At 42.2% G+C, this 15,985-nt stretch overlaps 1 protein-coding gene across 4 annotated transcripts in view; it reads left to right on the forward strand.

Annotated features, from left to right (window-relative positions):
- PPP2R3B (protein phosphatase 2 regulatory subunit B''beta) overlaps window positions 1-15,985 on the forward strand; it is a 44,761-nt gene that overhangs the window by 16,557 nt on the left and 12,219 nt on the right. For all 4 annotated transcript variants that reach the window (XM_081858978.1, XM_081858980.1, XM_081858979.1 and 1 more), the window contains 2 exons: window positions 12,556-12,741; window positions 15,834-15,937. In XM_081858978.1, the coding sequence (XP_081715104.1) occupies window positions 12,556-12,741; window positions 15,834-15,937 (290 nt within the window). The remainder of the gene's footprint in view (window positions 1-12,555; window positions 12,742-15,833; window positions 15,938-15,985) is intronic.

Raw genomic sequence — 15,985 nt, forward strand, 5'->3', positions numbered from 1 at the left:
TTGCTTGTGCCAGTAAACTGTGTAGTGTGTGAAGCATTTCTCAAGTAAATAGGTTTATTATTTACTGTTTACTGCAGAACTAGTATTACGTGGCACCTGTAACCGTGCCAGTTCCACATTTTGTTTTTGTTTTTTTAATTCTCTTTATTAATTTTCATACACATAGATACACACATATATACACAAAATCTTCACGAAAAAAACAATAATAAAAATAACATAACTAAATTATAAAAAAGAAGAAAAAACAAAGACAAACATGTAAGTTATTGACATTTTGAAGTCAGTTCCACATTTTGAAGCGGTTAAGTGGGCATATATGGGATAAGGCACTCCTGCAAGAAAACTTGTCTCAAGCTGTTAAGCACTTTATATACTAACACCAAAACCTTGAACCTGGCCCAGTAACAACCAGTGCAGATCTCTGAGTAGAGGTGTCATTTAAAGTTACTTTTTTTTTAATGTGCTTTAACAGACCTGAAGATTTTCTTAGGAAAGAGCAGAATGTGTTATAATATAAAGTGCTGTTGCAGTCTCTGTTGCCTGCCAATACTATCACAATGGTTAACAAAGAATGTGTGAGGAGCACTGTTTGGCATTGTACTCTTGCATGCCTTCCTGTAAGACAGCAGAGCTCTTTTTCTAACTCAAATCATGTGTCTAAGTCTTCAGATTCATGCTGGAGTACATTCACTTGAATCAGTAGTACACCTTTCTCTCCCCTCCACACCTGAGTAATAACTGGCCAGAAAACAAGTTTCTCTCTCTGTGGGGGCTGCTGTGAAGAAACAATTGTTTAGATGTGTGCAGGCTGAATCTTGCTGCCATCAGAGCTCATAAATAATTGAAGGAATTTTTTTGTTGAAACCTCACAGTATTTTCTGTTGTGGACATTTAAAACAAAGAACATCTACAGTGTTATCCCTTGGCAAAAGAGTAGTGTACAGTATTTGAACAAAGTTATTATATTGTTAAGTTCTTGAGACCAAATCTAAACTTGATTCAAGACTGAGTGTCCTAGTAATATGTTTTTGATACAATGTTGCTCCAAGCCTGTGCAATAGAAGTTGCATGTTATGCAGCTCATAAGTATACATGGTCTATTTTTTAGCATTTTTTGTGTTTGTTTGTTTGTTTGGTTGGTTGGTTGGTTGGTTGTTAAATTGGTTTAGTGCCCTTCATCTGAAGATCACAGGGTGGTTGGCAGCATAAAAATACAAAATGAGAACACAAAATACATAATAAAACAAAAGCACATCAATAACCCCCCCTCCTACAAACACATTTAAAGGGCCATAGAAAGTTTATCAGCCAAAGGCCTTGTTATAGAGAAACGTATATGTATTGAAGGCTCCAGGTGAGCCTCCCTGAGGAAAGCATTCAGCAAACGGGGAGCCACCTCCGCAAAGGCCCAATCTTATGTTGCCACACTCTGGACTTCTCATGGAGGAGGCACATGAAGGAGGGCCTCAGATTATGATTGTAGGGTCCAGGTCAGTTCATATAGGGAGAGGTGGTCCTGAGCCATTTAAGGCTTTATAGGTCAAAACCAACACTTTGACTTTTATAGGACAAAACCAACACTGCAGCCAGTGCAGTCCGGCCAGGATCCATGTAATATGCTCAAACCATCTTGCCCCAGTAAGCAACCTGCCTGTTGAATTCTGCACCAACTGAAGTTTCCAAACCGTCTTCAGAGGCAACCCTACTTATAACACGTTGCTGTAATCTAAGCTAGAGGTTACCGGAGCATAGACAGTAGTTAGGCTATACCTTTCCAGATAGGGGCACAGCTGGGCCATTAGCCGAAGCTAATGAAAGGCACTTCGCATCCCTGAGGCCACCTGAGCCTCAAGCTCAGGTTAAGGATCCAGATGTGCTCCCAAGCTGCATACCTACTCTTTAAGTGGTAGTGTGATCCCAACAAAAGCAGGCACCCTCCTAGGGAACTGCTTATTAACAGTGGCTCAGTCTTCTCTGGATAACCCAATGCATCAGTTTCCTGTAGATGTTAAACAGCATAGTGGATAAAATTGAACCCTGAGGAGCCCTGCATTGAAGGCTGCACAGGCCCACAGATCATTCCCCAAGCATCATTCTCTGGAAACAACCATCCAAGTAGGACTGGAACCACGACAAAGCAGTGCCACTTAACTCAGACAGCCACTCCAGAGTATCGAAAGCCACTGAGAAGATGAGAAATAGACATTATCCCCGACTCTCTTCCAACAGAGATCATCATTCAGGGCAACTAAAGTGGTTTATGTTTCAAACCAGGCCTAAACCCCTATTGAAATGGATCTAGAATATCATTTTCCTCCAAGAGCACCTGGATCTGGTCCATGACCACCTGCTCAATAATGTTGTCCAAGACAACTGACTGATAGTTACCGTATTTTTCGCACCATAGGGCGCACCGGACCATAGGGCGCACCCAGTTTTGGGGGGGGGAATAAAGGGGGGGAATTATTTCCCCCCCAGGCGCGGGGCTGGGGCGGGGGAAGCTCGAGCTTCCCCCGACCCCAGCCCCCAAACAGGCAGCTCTCTGCAAGCCCTGGGAGCGCTCCCGCTGCTTGCGGAGAGGTCCGCGAAGCCTGGGCGCGCTGATCTCAGCGCGCGCAGGCTTCGGCATGCTGGCAACTCTCCGCAAGCATCGGGAGCCCAGCGCTGGCCTCCCGCTGCTTGCGGAGAGGTGTGCAAAGCCTGGAGAGCGTGAGGGGTCGGTGCGCACCGACCCCTCTCACTCTCCAGGCTTCAGCGAAAGCCTGCATTCACACCATAGGACGCACACACATTTCCCCTTCATTTTTGGAGGGGAAAAAGTGCATCCTATGGTGCGAAAAATACGGTACTTAAGATTTTCAAAATGCAGGGAGGATTGGTTTTATTGCTGCCTCCTTCAAGCAGGTAGGGACCACCGCCTCACAAGGAGGAGGCATTAATCACCTCCCTGGCCCAGAGTGTAGCCTGCCACAAACGTTGGGCCAGTGACGTTAGGGGCCAGAGCCAGAGCCGGCATGGATGTTGAAGTCCTCCAGACCCAACAGTCTGGGAGTCCTCAACACTGCCTATGAGACTAGCTTTGTCACCTCAGGCAAGGAGACTGCTAGGCAGTGAGGCGGCTGGCAAACCAGCAGAATGCCTAATCTATCCCAGTTGCTCAATGCCAGGAACACATTACTTTCATTCTGCTCTTGCCATATAGGTAAAGGGACCCCTGACCATTAGGTCCAGTCGTGACCGACTCTGGGGTTGCGGCGCTCATCTCGCTTTATTGGCTGAGGGAGCGGGCATACAGCTTCTGGGTCATGTGGCCAGCATGACTAAGCCGCTTCTGGCAAACCACAGCAGCACACAGAAACGCCGTTTACCTTCCTGCCGGAGCAGTACCTATTTATCTACTTGCACTTTTGATGTGCTTTCGAACTGCTAGGTTGGCAGGAGCAGGGACCAAGCAATGGGAGCTCACCCCGTCGCAGGGATTCGAACCGCCAACCTTCTGATCAGCAAGTACCAGGCTCTGTGGTTTAACCCACAGCGCCACCCGCGTCCCTTGCTCTTTTTTTTTTTTTAATATATATTTATTGAGATTTTTAAACATAAGTGCAAAGATAAAGAACAATATAACATATATCATAACATATTTTCTTAACTTCTTTGGACTCCCTCACATCTCCCGCTCCCACTTGCATCATTGTCAATTCTTGCCCGCAATTTATCATCTTGTTTACATTCTTATGTCCCATTCATTTAAATATAGTCTATTAATTCTCCAAAGAGTATATAATTTTTCCTCAACTTACTTGTCATCTTGATTCCATCTAATTTAGTGGTGCTCAATTATTTATGATCTAGCATCCTTTCTTAACATTCAACCAAATTACAATGTTTTTTTAAATAAATCTTAAATTTCTTCCAATCTTCTTCAACCCTCTCCTCTCCCAGGTCTCGGATTCTGCCAGTCATCTCGGCTAGTTCCATATAGTCTATCAGTTGCATCTGCCACTCTTCCAGTGTGGGTAGATCTTGAGTTTTCCAATGCTTGGCGATGAGTATCCTTGCTGCCGTTGTTGCATACATAAAGCATGTTCGGTCCTTCTATAACACCTTCTGGCCGACAATACCCAGAAGGAAGGCCTCTGGTTTCTTGGTGAAGGTATACTTAAATACCTTTTTCAACTCATTATGTATCATTTCCCAGAAGGCCTTCACCCTAGGGCAAGTCCACCAGAGGTGAAAGAATGTTCCTTCATTTTCTTTACATTTCCAACATTTATTATCAGACAAATGGTATATTTTGGCAAGTTTAACAGGGGTCATGTACCATCTATATATCATTTTCATTACATTTTCCTTCAAAGCATTACATGCAGTGAAGTTCAACCCAGTGGTCCACAACCTTTCCCAGTCCTCAAACATAATGTTGTGCCCAATGTCCTGTGCCCACTTTATCATAGCCGATTTAACCATTTCGTCTTGTGTGTTCCATTTTAACAGCAAGTTATACATTCTTGAAAGTCTCGCACTTTATCCTTCATTTTCTCCAAACTCTGCAATTTCCAATTGTCTCCATCTTTTTCTAGTATTTCCCAATATTTTGGCCATTTGGTCTCCATATTGGGTCTTTTTCGGGCCTTAGCTTCCAGAGGTGAAAGCCACCTTGGAGTTTTGTTTTCCAATAAGTCTTTGTATTTTGTCCAGACATTAAACACTGCTTTCCTGACAATATGGTTCTTAAAGGCCTTATTGATCTTAACCTTGTCATACCATAAGTATGCATGCCAACCAAAAGCATTGTTAAAACCTTCCAGGTCCAGTACGTCAGTGTCTTCGAGAAGTAGCCAGTCTTTTAGCCAACAGAAAGCTGCGGCTTCATAATACAACTTTAGGTCTGGCAGGGCAAAGCCCCCTCTTTCTTTCGCATCAGTTAATATCTTAAACTTGATTCTGGGCTTTTTGCCCTGCCAGACAAATTTAGAGATATCTCTCTGCCACTTCCGGAAGCACTCCGTCTTGTCCACAATCTGTAGTGTTTGAAACAAAAACAACATTTTTGGCAATACATTCATCTTAATAGCAGCAATTCGGCCTAACAAAGAAAGTTTCAATTTTGTCCAACTGTCCAAGTCTCTCTTAATTTCAGACCAACATTTTTCATAGTTATCCTTAAATAGACTCAGATTTTTTGCTGTTATGTTTACCCCTAGGTACTTTACTTTTTTAACCACAGTTAGTTCTGTCTCTCTGAAACCGTTCTGACTCTGTATCTGTCAAATTTTTTCCCAACGCCTTAGTTTTCTGTTTGTTTAATTTAAATCCCGCCACCCGACCAAAGTCTTGAATCAATTGTAATACTCTTTTCGTACTAGATTCTGGCTCCTGCAGGGTCAAAACTAGGTCATCTGCAAAAGCTTTAAGTTTGTATTGTTTTGCTCCGACCTGGATCCCTTCCACCAACCGGTCCCCTCTAATCATATTCAAGAGCACCTCCAGAACCGAAATAAATAACAAAGGGGAAATAGGGCAGCCTTGTCGTGTTCCTTTTTCAATTTTGAACTCTTCTGTAACCACATTGTTAACTATCAATTTAGCCTTTTGTTCTGAATATATTGCATCAATCCCATTCTCAAAACCCCGTCCCACTCCCATTTCTTTTAGATTTCCCTTCATAAATTTCCAAGAGATATTATCAAAGGCCTTCTCCGCATCTATAAAGATTAACACTGCTTTTGTATTTATGTCTGTTTGCAAAAGTTCCAAATGTCAATAATGTTCCTTGTATTAGCAAACAGATGTCTACCTGGGAGAAAGCCTGCCTGGTCTTTATGAATTACTTCATTTAAAACTTTTTTAAGTCTACTTGCCAAAACATCTGCGAATATTTTGTAATCCACATTTAAAAGGGAGATAGGATGATAGTTCTTGAGTTGTGTCTTTTCAGCTTCCGATTTTGGTATCAATGTGATGAAAGCTTCCTTCCACGATTCCGGCGCCCTCTTCCCCTCCATAATTTCATTGCTGACCTCCATCAGTGGTTGTATCAAATAGTCTTTTAATGTCTTATAATACTTGGAGGTCAGCCCATCTGGCCCTGGAGATTTGCCCAGTTGCATGTTCTGAATGGCTTGTTCAATCTCTCGTCGTGTTATTTTGCAATTCAGGATTGATCTATTTTCTTGTGACAATTTTGTTAGTCCATTTTTTTCCAAAAATTGTTTAATCTCAACCTCGTCTTGCGGCCCTTGAGTATATAATTTTTTGAAATATCTCTGGAAGCACTTTCTGATCTCCGCAGGGTTCTGAATGTTTCTTCCTTCAATTTCTAAATTTGTGACTGTATTTAATTTTTGTCTCCTCTTCAACTGCCAAGCTAGCAGTTTCCCACATTTATTTGCCGATTCAAAAGTTTTTTGTTTCATTAATTTAATCTTCCACTCTATTTCCTGGTTTATCAGTTTAGAATATTGTGCTTGGTGAAGTTTAATTTCTCCCAGAGTCGGCTGTGACTTCGGATTTGATCTTAACTTCTTCTCTAGTTCTTTAATTTTCTCCAAGATCTTATCTTTCCTCTCATTTTGTGTCCTTTTCTTTACAGCATTCTGTTGTATCAAAAACCCCCTCATCACAGCCTTGCTTGCATCCCAGATAGTTCTTTTTTCCACCGTAGTGTTCATGTTTATCTCAAAGTAATCCTTCAAAGCTTTTTGGGCCTTCTTAATAATCTCCTGATCTCTAAACAAATTGTCATTCATCTTCCATCTAAAGGAGCCGGTTGGTAGTAGTGTCATGTCCATCTTCAGTGCATTATGGTCGGAGCAGGTCTTTGGGCAGATTTCCACCTTTCTGACCTTAGGTGCCAGACCTCTAGTTATCCATATTTGGTCGATTCTTGTCCAAGTCAGCTGGGCTTCAGAGAAAAATGTTCCTTCTCTTCCCAAGGGGTTCTTCATTCTCCAAATGTCAATCCAATCCATATTGTCTATCATTTCAAAAAAAGTCTTTGGTAGTCTGCCGTCTTTTGTAACATTTTGACTTTGTGACTTATCCATGTTAGTTGATACGACCCCGTTCATATCTCCCATCATAATGATGTTGTTGTAATCCAGATAGTCCAGCATAGTCTCATGCAACTTCTTGTAAAATTCCGATTTCCCCTCGTTTGGTGCATAGATTCCTAATATCAAAATCTTCTCTCCTTGATGTTGTATCTCAATTGCTAAAATTCTTCCATGTTCATCTTTAAATAAAAATTTAGGTGACAGGCTCTCTTTTGCGTATATCACCACGCCTCTCTTCTTTACTCTGTCCGAAGATATAAATTCCTGGCCAAGTTTTTTGTTTATTAACACTTTTCTGTGGAGCCTAGTCACATGTGTTTCTTGTAGGCAAATAATATCCAATTGTTCCTTTTTTAATATATGAAAAATTTTCCTCCTTTTTTCCGGGATGTTACAGCCATTTATATTCCAGCTCAAAAGTTGCAGAGACATCCTGAATAAATCTGGTTATTTTCCTGGGGGTGGTACCTTATTCGCTGGATCTTCAGAGTCCAAGGGTGCAGGTACCCCTGGTGCTCCAGGCCCAGAGGGTAATTCAATTCCTTTTTGAAGGTCCTCTCCGTATGCAGTCAGAAATTTATCCCTGTCTTCCAATGTTCTAATTTTAACCTTCTTCCCTCTAAAAGTGAAAGATAGTCCTTGGGGAAATTCCCACCTGAAGATAATTGAGTTGCTCCTCAACAGTCTGACCAGTTCCAAGTAGTCAGATCTGAGGTCCAACAGTTGTTTAGGGATATCCTTGTAAATTTCAATTCTTCTGTCTGAAATGTCCAGTGACTTTCCGTAGTGTAAGCCCAAAATCTTGTCCCTTTCCTCCTTTGATCTCAATGTTATCAAACAGTCTCTGGGCTTCTCTTTCTTTATAAGTCTTCCAAGCCTAAAAGCTGATACAATTTTAAAGTCCTTTTCCTCTAAATTCCAAAACTTGGAAAATTCTTTAGTCAAAAACTCAGCTAAGTTGCCTTCTTCCGCTTCTGGTACCGACCTTATCCTTAAGTTGCTCTCCCTGCTCCGCAGTTCTATCATAGAAAGATAGGTCTGGTGTTCACCTACTTGTTTACAGAGTGGTCTTACCTCTTGTTCTAAATTTCCAAGTCTTTGGCTAGTATCCTCAGCCAATTTCCGATTTTCAACTGTGGCCTCCGTCAGTTCTCCAATTGCTTGTGCGTTCTGTGATACTTGTCCAGTTAATCTATTTAGACATTCTGTGTTTTGATCAATTTTAGCTGTTTGCTCGTCAGCTTTCTTATTCAGAGATTCCACTCTCTTATCCAAAGATTCCAATTTTTCATAGATTTTCTCTAAAATAGAAGCAGTTGCTCCTGAGGCCATATCTTCCAGTTGTAATTCCTCAGTTTCTCCCTCCCCTGCCCGTGGCAGAGAAGCAGCTTCTTCCTCTGAAGGCAAAGTAGGTACAGATGATCTACGTGTCTGTGGGGCTGCAGTTAAAGTTGTTAAGGTTGTTTGTCTAGTTCTTCCCCTCTTTCTTGCGCCACTCATTCCAGAGTTATCTAAAAATCAAGGTCAAGCTGAGTTGTTCCCATGAGAAAGCAACAGCCCAGATGGTAACAGTCAAACAGGAGGCCGGGAAAAGGAAAGTAAAATAATGTCACTGCTGTAAATCCCAAATCCTCTAGGGGGAGCCTAAAATGTCTTTAGGGAAGAGATCAATTCCAGTAAAATTACTGAAGTCAAATTTAATGTCCAGGAACCTTCAATAATAAGTTTTTAGCAGAGTTAGTATTAGCAGCCACAATGTTTCAGAAAGTGCGTACTGGTATTTCAAATGATGCTTCAAAGTAGCAAGTCCAAACTCCCTCAGATTGTTTCAAAATTTTGGATTCAAAGTAGCCAAATCTGCAAACTGACTGCTCAGTTACTCAGGCAGCTCCAGCACCTGGGTTTCTTACTTAAATTGTAGTTCCAATAGAAGAAAGGTATCACAATACAAATGAAGAGCATGAAATCAAATGCTTAAAGTCCTTATTCTGCTTACAAGGAAGTTCAGTGGGTGCTCAGATCAATTAGGTTAAAAGTTCTCTCTTTACCTCCACTCCTCCAGCTCTTTGCTTTGAAGTTCAGTGACAGCGGAAGACGGACTTCCTGTTTTGCGTCGCTCCGCTTTCAGCCAATTTCAGTATTTTTGAATCCCAAAATTTAATAGAGTTCTTTATTACTCACGGGTTGTTACTTTTCCGAATCAAAAATTTCCAGGAAGAGAGGTCAGCGCTCACCGGCGGCAGCAGCGCGGCTTCACTCTGTAGATTGCGAAACGACCCACAGCGCTGCTACCCCCTCCCCGTTCCGGAGCCCCTTACGGGGTTCCTTCAACGTTTCAGGGGTTGCTCCTGGCGCCCGCCGGGTCCCGAGACCACAGGCTTTTGCTGCCTGTGGGTTTCCAAGGTGGGTCTCCGCTTCACCGTAGCGGACGACCCGTTCTCCACAGAGCTCCCTCTTTGCAGTTAGAAGAGGGCAGCCATTGCCGTTCACGCCGCCTCCGGAAGTCCGCGTCCCTTGCTCTTGCCATATACCACATACCAAAGCAATTTTTCATTGTGCATGCTTGTGCACCCCTTTTGGTCATCATTTCTCTGCATCTTTGGAGTAAAAATGTATCAGTATATATCATCTACTTCAAACTCTAAAAGGTGTTTACTGAAGGGCTTACTGTCTGCTGATGGCAATGTTTGTGTTTCCTCAAACAGCTGGTGGTCGTGTTTAGCTGTCACAAGCCTAACATGTAAAGAGCAAAGTACTTTTGTAAAGAAGGGAATGCTAAATATAATCAACATTTACCAAATCTAAAGGCTTAACATGTTACACTCTGCTGTCCTCCATTTGGCTGCAGTAGAAAATAATTAGTGCTTACAAACTCAAATTGTATGGTGTGTTAGTGCTGTTTTTTGTTGTCATGAAGTTTCTTATAGTGAGCTGTTTTGCAAACTTCAGTTTTCATTTCTTAGCTTAAACTTTTTTGTGCCATTTGGTGTGTATACACTAATGTAGCAGTATGTATACCAATTTTATGTGGCAAGAGAGTTTAAACCCTGCAATCTGTATAATTTATGGCCCTATTAGTCATAGGGTAGGGAATTAGCTATGAAGAGCACTGAAGCTCTGACCCTTCACTATTGGAAATACGGTTGTCCTCCCCCACCCCAGCACAAAATAAAGCGCCCACATATTTCGAACCTGCCTTGGCATCCATCCAGCAAGGCTTCAAACTGTAAAAAAAAAATCAAACTGGAGCTTTCAGAGTGCAGAATTATTCAGCCAATAACAAATTCCAGTACTCTTCTTCAGTAATGTGAATCCATAGCACTCTGCCTATGCTTGGCTGTTTCAGACATTTTTGCAGAGCTGTTTAGGTATGGGCAGTGTTAGAAACTGTGATATGAAAGCTAGGTGCTAAATGGCATCTTAAACCAAGGTTATAGGCACACAACAGAATGTCTAGGCGCACTTTTTTTTTATAACAAGAATACAAAGCTGAAAATGAACTGCAGCTAAAATATTATGTTCATTTTTCACATGGTCTAGTCCTTCCCCTGCCCACCCCCGTAATATTCTTAAAAGGGTATCTTCTCTAGTCTTCATGGAGTAGCTGGAAGTGGGGAGGCAGAAAAAGTTCTTCTTTTCCTTCCACTCTGCAGTTTTAATCTGAAATCTTAGGTGCAGTTCTTTCTCGGTCTCTCAGTGGCTTTCAATACCACTGAGCCAACTGTATTACAGCACTTCCACTCCTACCTGTGAGAATCCAGAGAGTACCATTGTGGAAGTGCTCTTTGGCCTCCTGGTACTTTTAATATAGTATTCCACAGGGCATTATTTTGTGTCCAGTGCTATTTAACGTATGTTCCTACAGAACACCTGACTCAGGAGTTGCTGTGTAAGACCTGGGCCAGTGCCTGAATGTAGTGGTGGACTGAATGAAGGCCAATAAACTGAATTTGAATCCAGAGAAGAAAGAGGTTCTTTAGGTAGATGGTCTTGTGCCAGAAGATAGGCCAGTTGCCTGTTTTGGACTGGGTTGTACTTCCTCTGAAGGAGCACATATGTGGCTACTCCAAGATGCATCCTTAAAGACCTGAGTGACCTCTGTGACTACTAGTGCCTTTTGACTAATATGCTGGCTACAGACATATCTTGATCGGGGTAGTCTGAGCAGTAGTCTACGCATGGTACCCTCAAGACTGCTGCAATACAGGGTTGCCCCATGAATCTGAACCAGAAGTTCCAGCTAAATGGTTGATGAGGGCATATGGCCAACAAACCTTTGCTAAAACATCTGCACCATATACAACTGGGCCAGGCTCAAGGTTCTCATTAATATTCAAAGCCCTGAACAAATCAGGTCCATGATATCTTAAGGACCTCCTGAGAGCCCTTATATGATATCCCAGCTGAGTCATCGTATCACAGAGAGGAGCACTGTTGATAGCTTCAGAAGCCCAAATGGCTTCAACTAGAAGTAGGACACTTAGTGTTGCTGGCTCCATGCTGATTCTTCAGGCATAACTTTTTCAAGAAGAACCAGCCATTTTTACCATTGTTTGTATTGTTTTATGGTGCATGTTTTATTGTGCTTGCATATTCTGTCGTATATTGCCTTGATACCTTATTTGAGATGTGGTGATCTATAATATTTGTTTATAAGTAAAGCTAACTTTGCAGAACAGTATACAATTCTATTATATAGTGCAATCATACGCATGTCTATTCAGAAGCAAGTCCCATTGAGTTCAATGGGACTTACTCCCAGGTGCGGATAAGATTGCAGCCTTGGTGTAGCATTTCTCAGATTTATTCCATCTGTTGTTCCCTTTGCTGTATGCTGTCATATTTCCAGATAGCAATATGAATAAAAGATAATTCCTTGTTTACCAAAAGCAACTTTTTATCAAGTTGCTCATTAAAAACTGCTATTGCTCTTTTATTATTTTGACTAATAGTCACATCTATACATACGTTGACATGCAATTTCTTCCCCTCTTTAAACTGAGCCTTAAAAAAAAAAAAAGCAGCTGCCCCCTCATTTCTTCCAAGGATGCAGTATCACTTTCCACCCCTTGTTCTCTCCATTTGAATTTGGAAAAGAACTTGCTAAACAACTGGAAATTATAGTGTAGTCTTGACACATTTAGCAAAACTGTTCATTATTTGCTAGTGATTACTTGGTAATGTTGGTTCCAATAATAGATTAACCTTTGAGCAATTGCAGATGTTTTGTTACCCATTTCCAAAAGCGTGAGAGGAGGCTATAAGGCAAAAGGCAGTTTTTTCTATCACAAATTTAAAGAATAGTGACTTTCATTGTTAGGCTTCAGAAAAATCTCTCATTTCCCTCCCACCCCCAGTTTAAGGGTTATTCCTATATTACCATACAAATGTTATAGTGGTAGGATTGTTAAGTGTACATTTCAAGACTTGGAGACAAAACTGTCAAGATGCCTATTTTAGTTTATGTCTTAAAGTTTAATTTTTCCTTTTTCTATAGGTTCAGTCAAAGAAAGAAGAACCTTTGACACCATCTCTGAGCCAAACCATTCCAACATTTTATTTTCCTCAAGGATGTCCGAAAGAAAAAGTGAACATAGATAGTGTTATTACTAAGATAGAGAAAACTTTTGCTCAGTTTCCAAATGAGAGAGCAACATTAGAAGATATGGGTAAAGTTGCAAAGGTGAGCCCAATAGGTTTCTCTTCTTCTTGCCCAGAAGGATATGAAGTTCATGAAGAATATCAAATATACTGAAGTGTGTGCAGTGCAATCCTAGGTGTGTCCATAGGGCTGCATCCTTAGTATATTATTTGGGAAGGAGAAAATAATTTTTAAGTGGGACCTACCTCTGACCATGGGACGCGGGTGGCGCTGTGGGTTAAACCACAGAGCCTAGGACTTGCCAATCAGAAGGTCGGCGGTTCGAATCCCCGCAACAGAGTGAGCTCCAGTTGCTCGGCCCCCGCTCCTGCCAACCTAGCAGTTCGAAAGCACATCAGAGTGCAAGTAGATAAATAGGTACCACTCCGGCGGGAAGGTAAACAGCATTTCCGTGCGCTGCTCTGGTTCGCCAGAAGCGGCTTAGTCATGCTGGCCACATGACCCGGACACTGTACCCTCCCTCGGCCAATAAAGCGAGATGAGTGCTTTAGCCCCAGAGTCGGCCACGACTGGACCTAATGGTCAGGGGTCCCATTACCTTTGCCTCTGACCATAATGGTGGAGTAACTGCCACTTACCAGGAAGGGGAGGGATGAGGCAGTAGGATGGTTGGCACTGTGTGGGTGCATTGGTGGAGGTGGTACTCCTCACCAGCCACTCCTGTGCTACACTGATATAGGCTCTCACCTCAAGGAAGTGGCTTGCATTCCACTAGCAGCATGTGAGAATATGGCCTGAATCACAAAGACCTGTAAAATATGCGGTAGCAGTTTCTTTCTTGCATGGTGCATTTTAATGTATTTTTAATCTTTATTGGAAGCCGCCCAGAGTGGCTGGGGAAGCAAATAATAAATTATTATTATTATTATTATTATTATTATTTATTCACCAGGTTGAACTGTAAATGGCTGAGCACAGTTAGGCTTTGTGTCATCAGTGTAGTCATAAAATTGACCTAAACATATTGTGCCTTAAGGATCTCTCCAGTGAGTTAAGGTTCATAGAATCATAGAACTGTAGAGTTGGAAGGGACCCTGAGGATCATCTAGTCCAACCCCCTGCAATGCAGGAATATGCAGCTGGTCCATACAGGGATTGAACCTGCAACCTTGAGTGTTATCAGCACCATGGTCTAACCAACTGAGCTATCCAGGCTCGCTGACAGTCTGTATAAGTTATTTATGCAATAGAAAGGCTGACAACAACAGATTTTCCTATGGAAAGTGTTGTACAGTGGTACCTCAGGTTACGAACTTAATTTGTTCCGGAGGTCCGTTCTTAAGCTGAAAGTGTTCTTATCATGAGGTTCACGCATCCTGGGGAAAAGTTCACAACCAGGAGCAGCTACTTCCGGGTTAGCAGAGCTCGTAACCTGAAGCGTTCGTAACCAGAGGTACCACTGTATTTAAAGAGAAGTAAAGGAAAAAGTGAAACTCAGCAGTGGCCAGAGGATTGGAGTAAATCAGTCTACATCCCAATCCTAAAGAAGGGCAGTGCCAAAGAATGCTCCAACTACCGCACAATTGTACTCATTTCACATGCTAGCAAGGTTATGCTTAAAATTCTACAAGGAAGGCTCAAGCAGTATGTGGACCGAGAACTCCCAGAAGTGCAAGCTGGATTTAGAAGAGGCAGAGGAACCAGAGACCAAATTGCAAACATGCGCTGGATTATGGAGAAAGCTAGAGAGTTCCAGAAAGACATCTACTTCTGCTTCATTGACTATGCAAAAGCCTTTGACTGTGTAGACCACAGCAAACTATGGCAAGTTCTTAAAGAAATGGGAGTGCCTGATCATCTCATCTGTCTCCTGAGAAATCTCTATGTGGGACAAGAAGCTACAGTTAGAAGTGGATTTGGAACAACTGATTGGTTCAAAATTGGGAAAGGAGTACGGCAAGGCTGTATATTGTCTCCCTGCTTATTTAACTTATATGCAGAATTCATCATGCGAAAGGCTGGGCTGGATGAATCCCAAGCCGGAATTAAGATCGCCGGAAGAAATATCAACAACCTCAGATATGCAGATGACACAACCTTGATGGCAGAAAGTGAGGAGGAATTAAAGAACCTTTTAATGAGGGTGAAAGAGGAGAGCGCAAAATATGGTCTGAAGCTCAACATCAAAAAAACGAAGATCATGGCCACTGGGCCCATCACCTCCTGGCAAATAGAAGGGGAAGAAATGGAGGCAGTGAGAGATTTTACTTTCTTGGGCTCCATGATCACTGCAGATGGTGACAGCAGTCACGAAATTAAAAGACGCCTGCTCCTAGGGAGAAAGGCGATGGCAAACCTTGACAGCATCTTAAAAAGCAGAGACAACACCTTGCCAACAAAGGTCCGTATAGTTAAAGCCATGGTTTTCCCAGTAGTGATGTATGGAAGTGAGAGGTGGACCATAAAGAAGGCTGATCGCTGAAGAATTGATGCTTTTGAATTATGGTGCTGGAGGAGACTCTTGAGAGTCCCATGGACTGCAAGAAGATCAAACGCATCCATTCTTAAGGAAATCAGCCCTGAGTGCTCACTGGAAGGTCAGATCCTGAAGCTGAGGCTCCAATACTTTGGCCACCTCATGAGAAGAGAAGACTCCCTGGAAAAGACCCTGATGTTGGGAAAGATGGAGGGCACAAGGGGACGACAGAGGATGAGGTGGTTGGACAGTGTTCTCGAAGCTACAAACATGAGTCTGACCAAACTGCGGGAGGCAGTGGAAGACAGAAGTGCCTGGCGTGCTCTGGTCCATGGGGTCACGAAGAGTCGGACACGACTAAATGACTAAACAACAACAACAACAACAACAACAAAGGAAAAAGTGATAGGATTCAGTCCAGCAAGACCTTGCATGCTACAGGTGGCGTTTTTGCCAGAAACATCCCTTTAACGAGCCTAAGGTTTCGACTTAAAGTTGAAATAAGTATAAATAAGGTTGTATGGCATCTAGGGCAGTATAGCATTTCACTCAATAAGTTAAACAATGTACTTTGATGCTTACAATAGTGCAATAAAAATGAAAGTTACTTTCCTTTTTCCAAAATGTTGGCATTCTAATAGGCCTGACAGTTAGTTCTAAAAGAATAATCCTCAAATTTGCTTCTGATTAACTCTAGGCTTGTGAATGTCCTCTATATTGGAAAGGTCCACTATTTTTTTGTGCTGGAGGAGAACGAACAGGATTTGTATCGGTTCATAAATTTGTTGCAATGTGGCGGAAGTAAGTATGATTTATTTAGCAAGGCCATTTCATCATGCTTTAAATAGT

Source organism: Podarcis erhardii (assembly GCF_964252035.2).
Source record: "Podarcis erhardii genome assembly, chromosome: 4".
Lineage (NCBI taxonomy): Eukaryota > Metazoa > Chordata > Lepidosauria > Squamata > Lacertidae > Podarcis > Podarcis erhardii.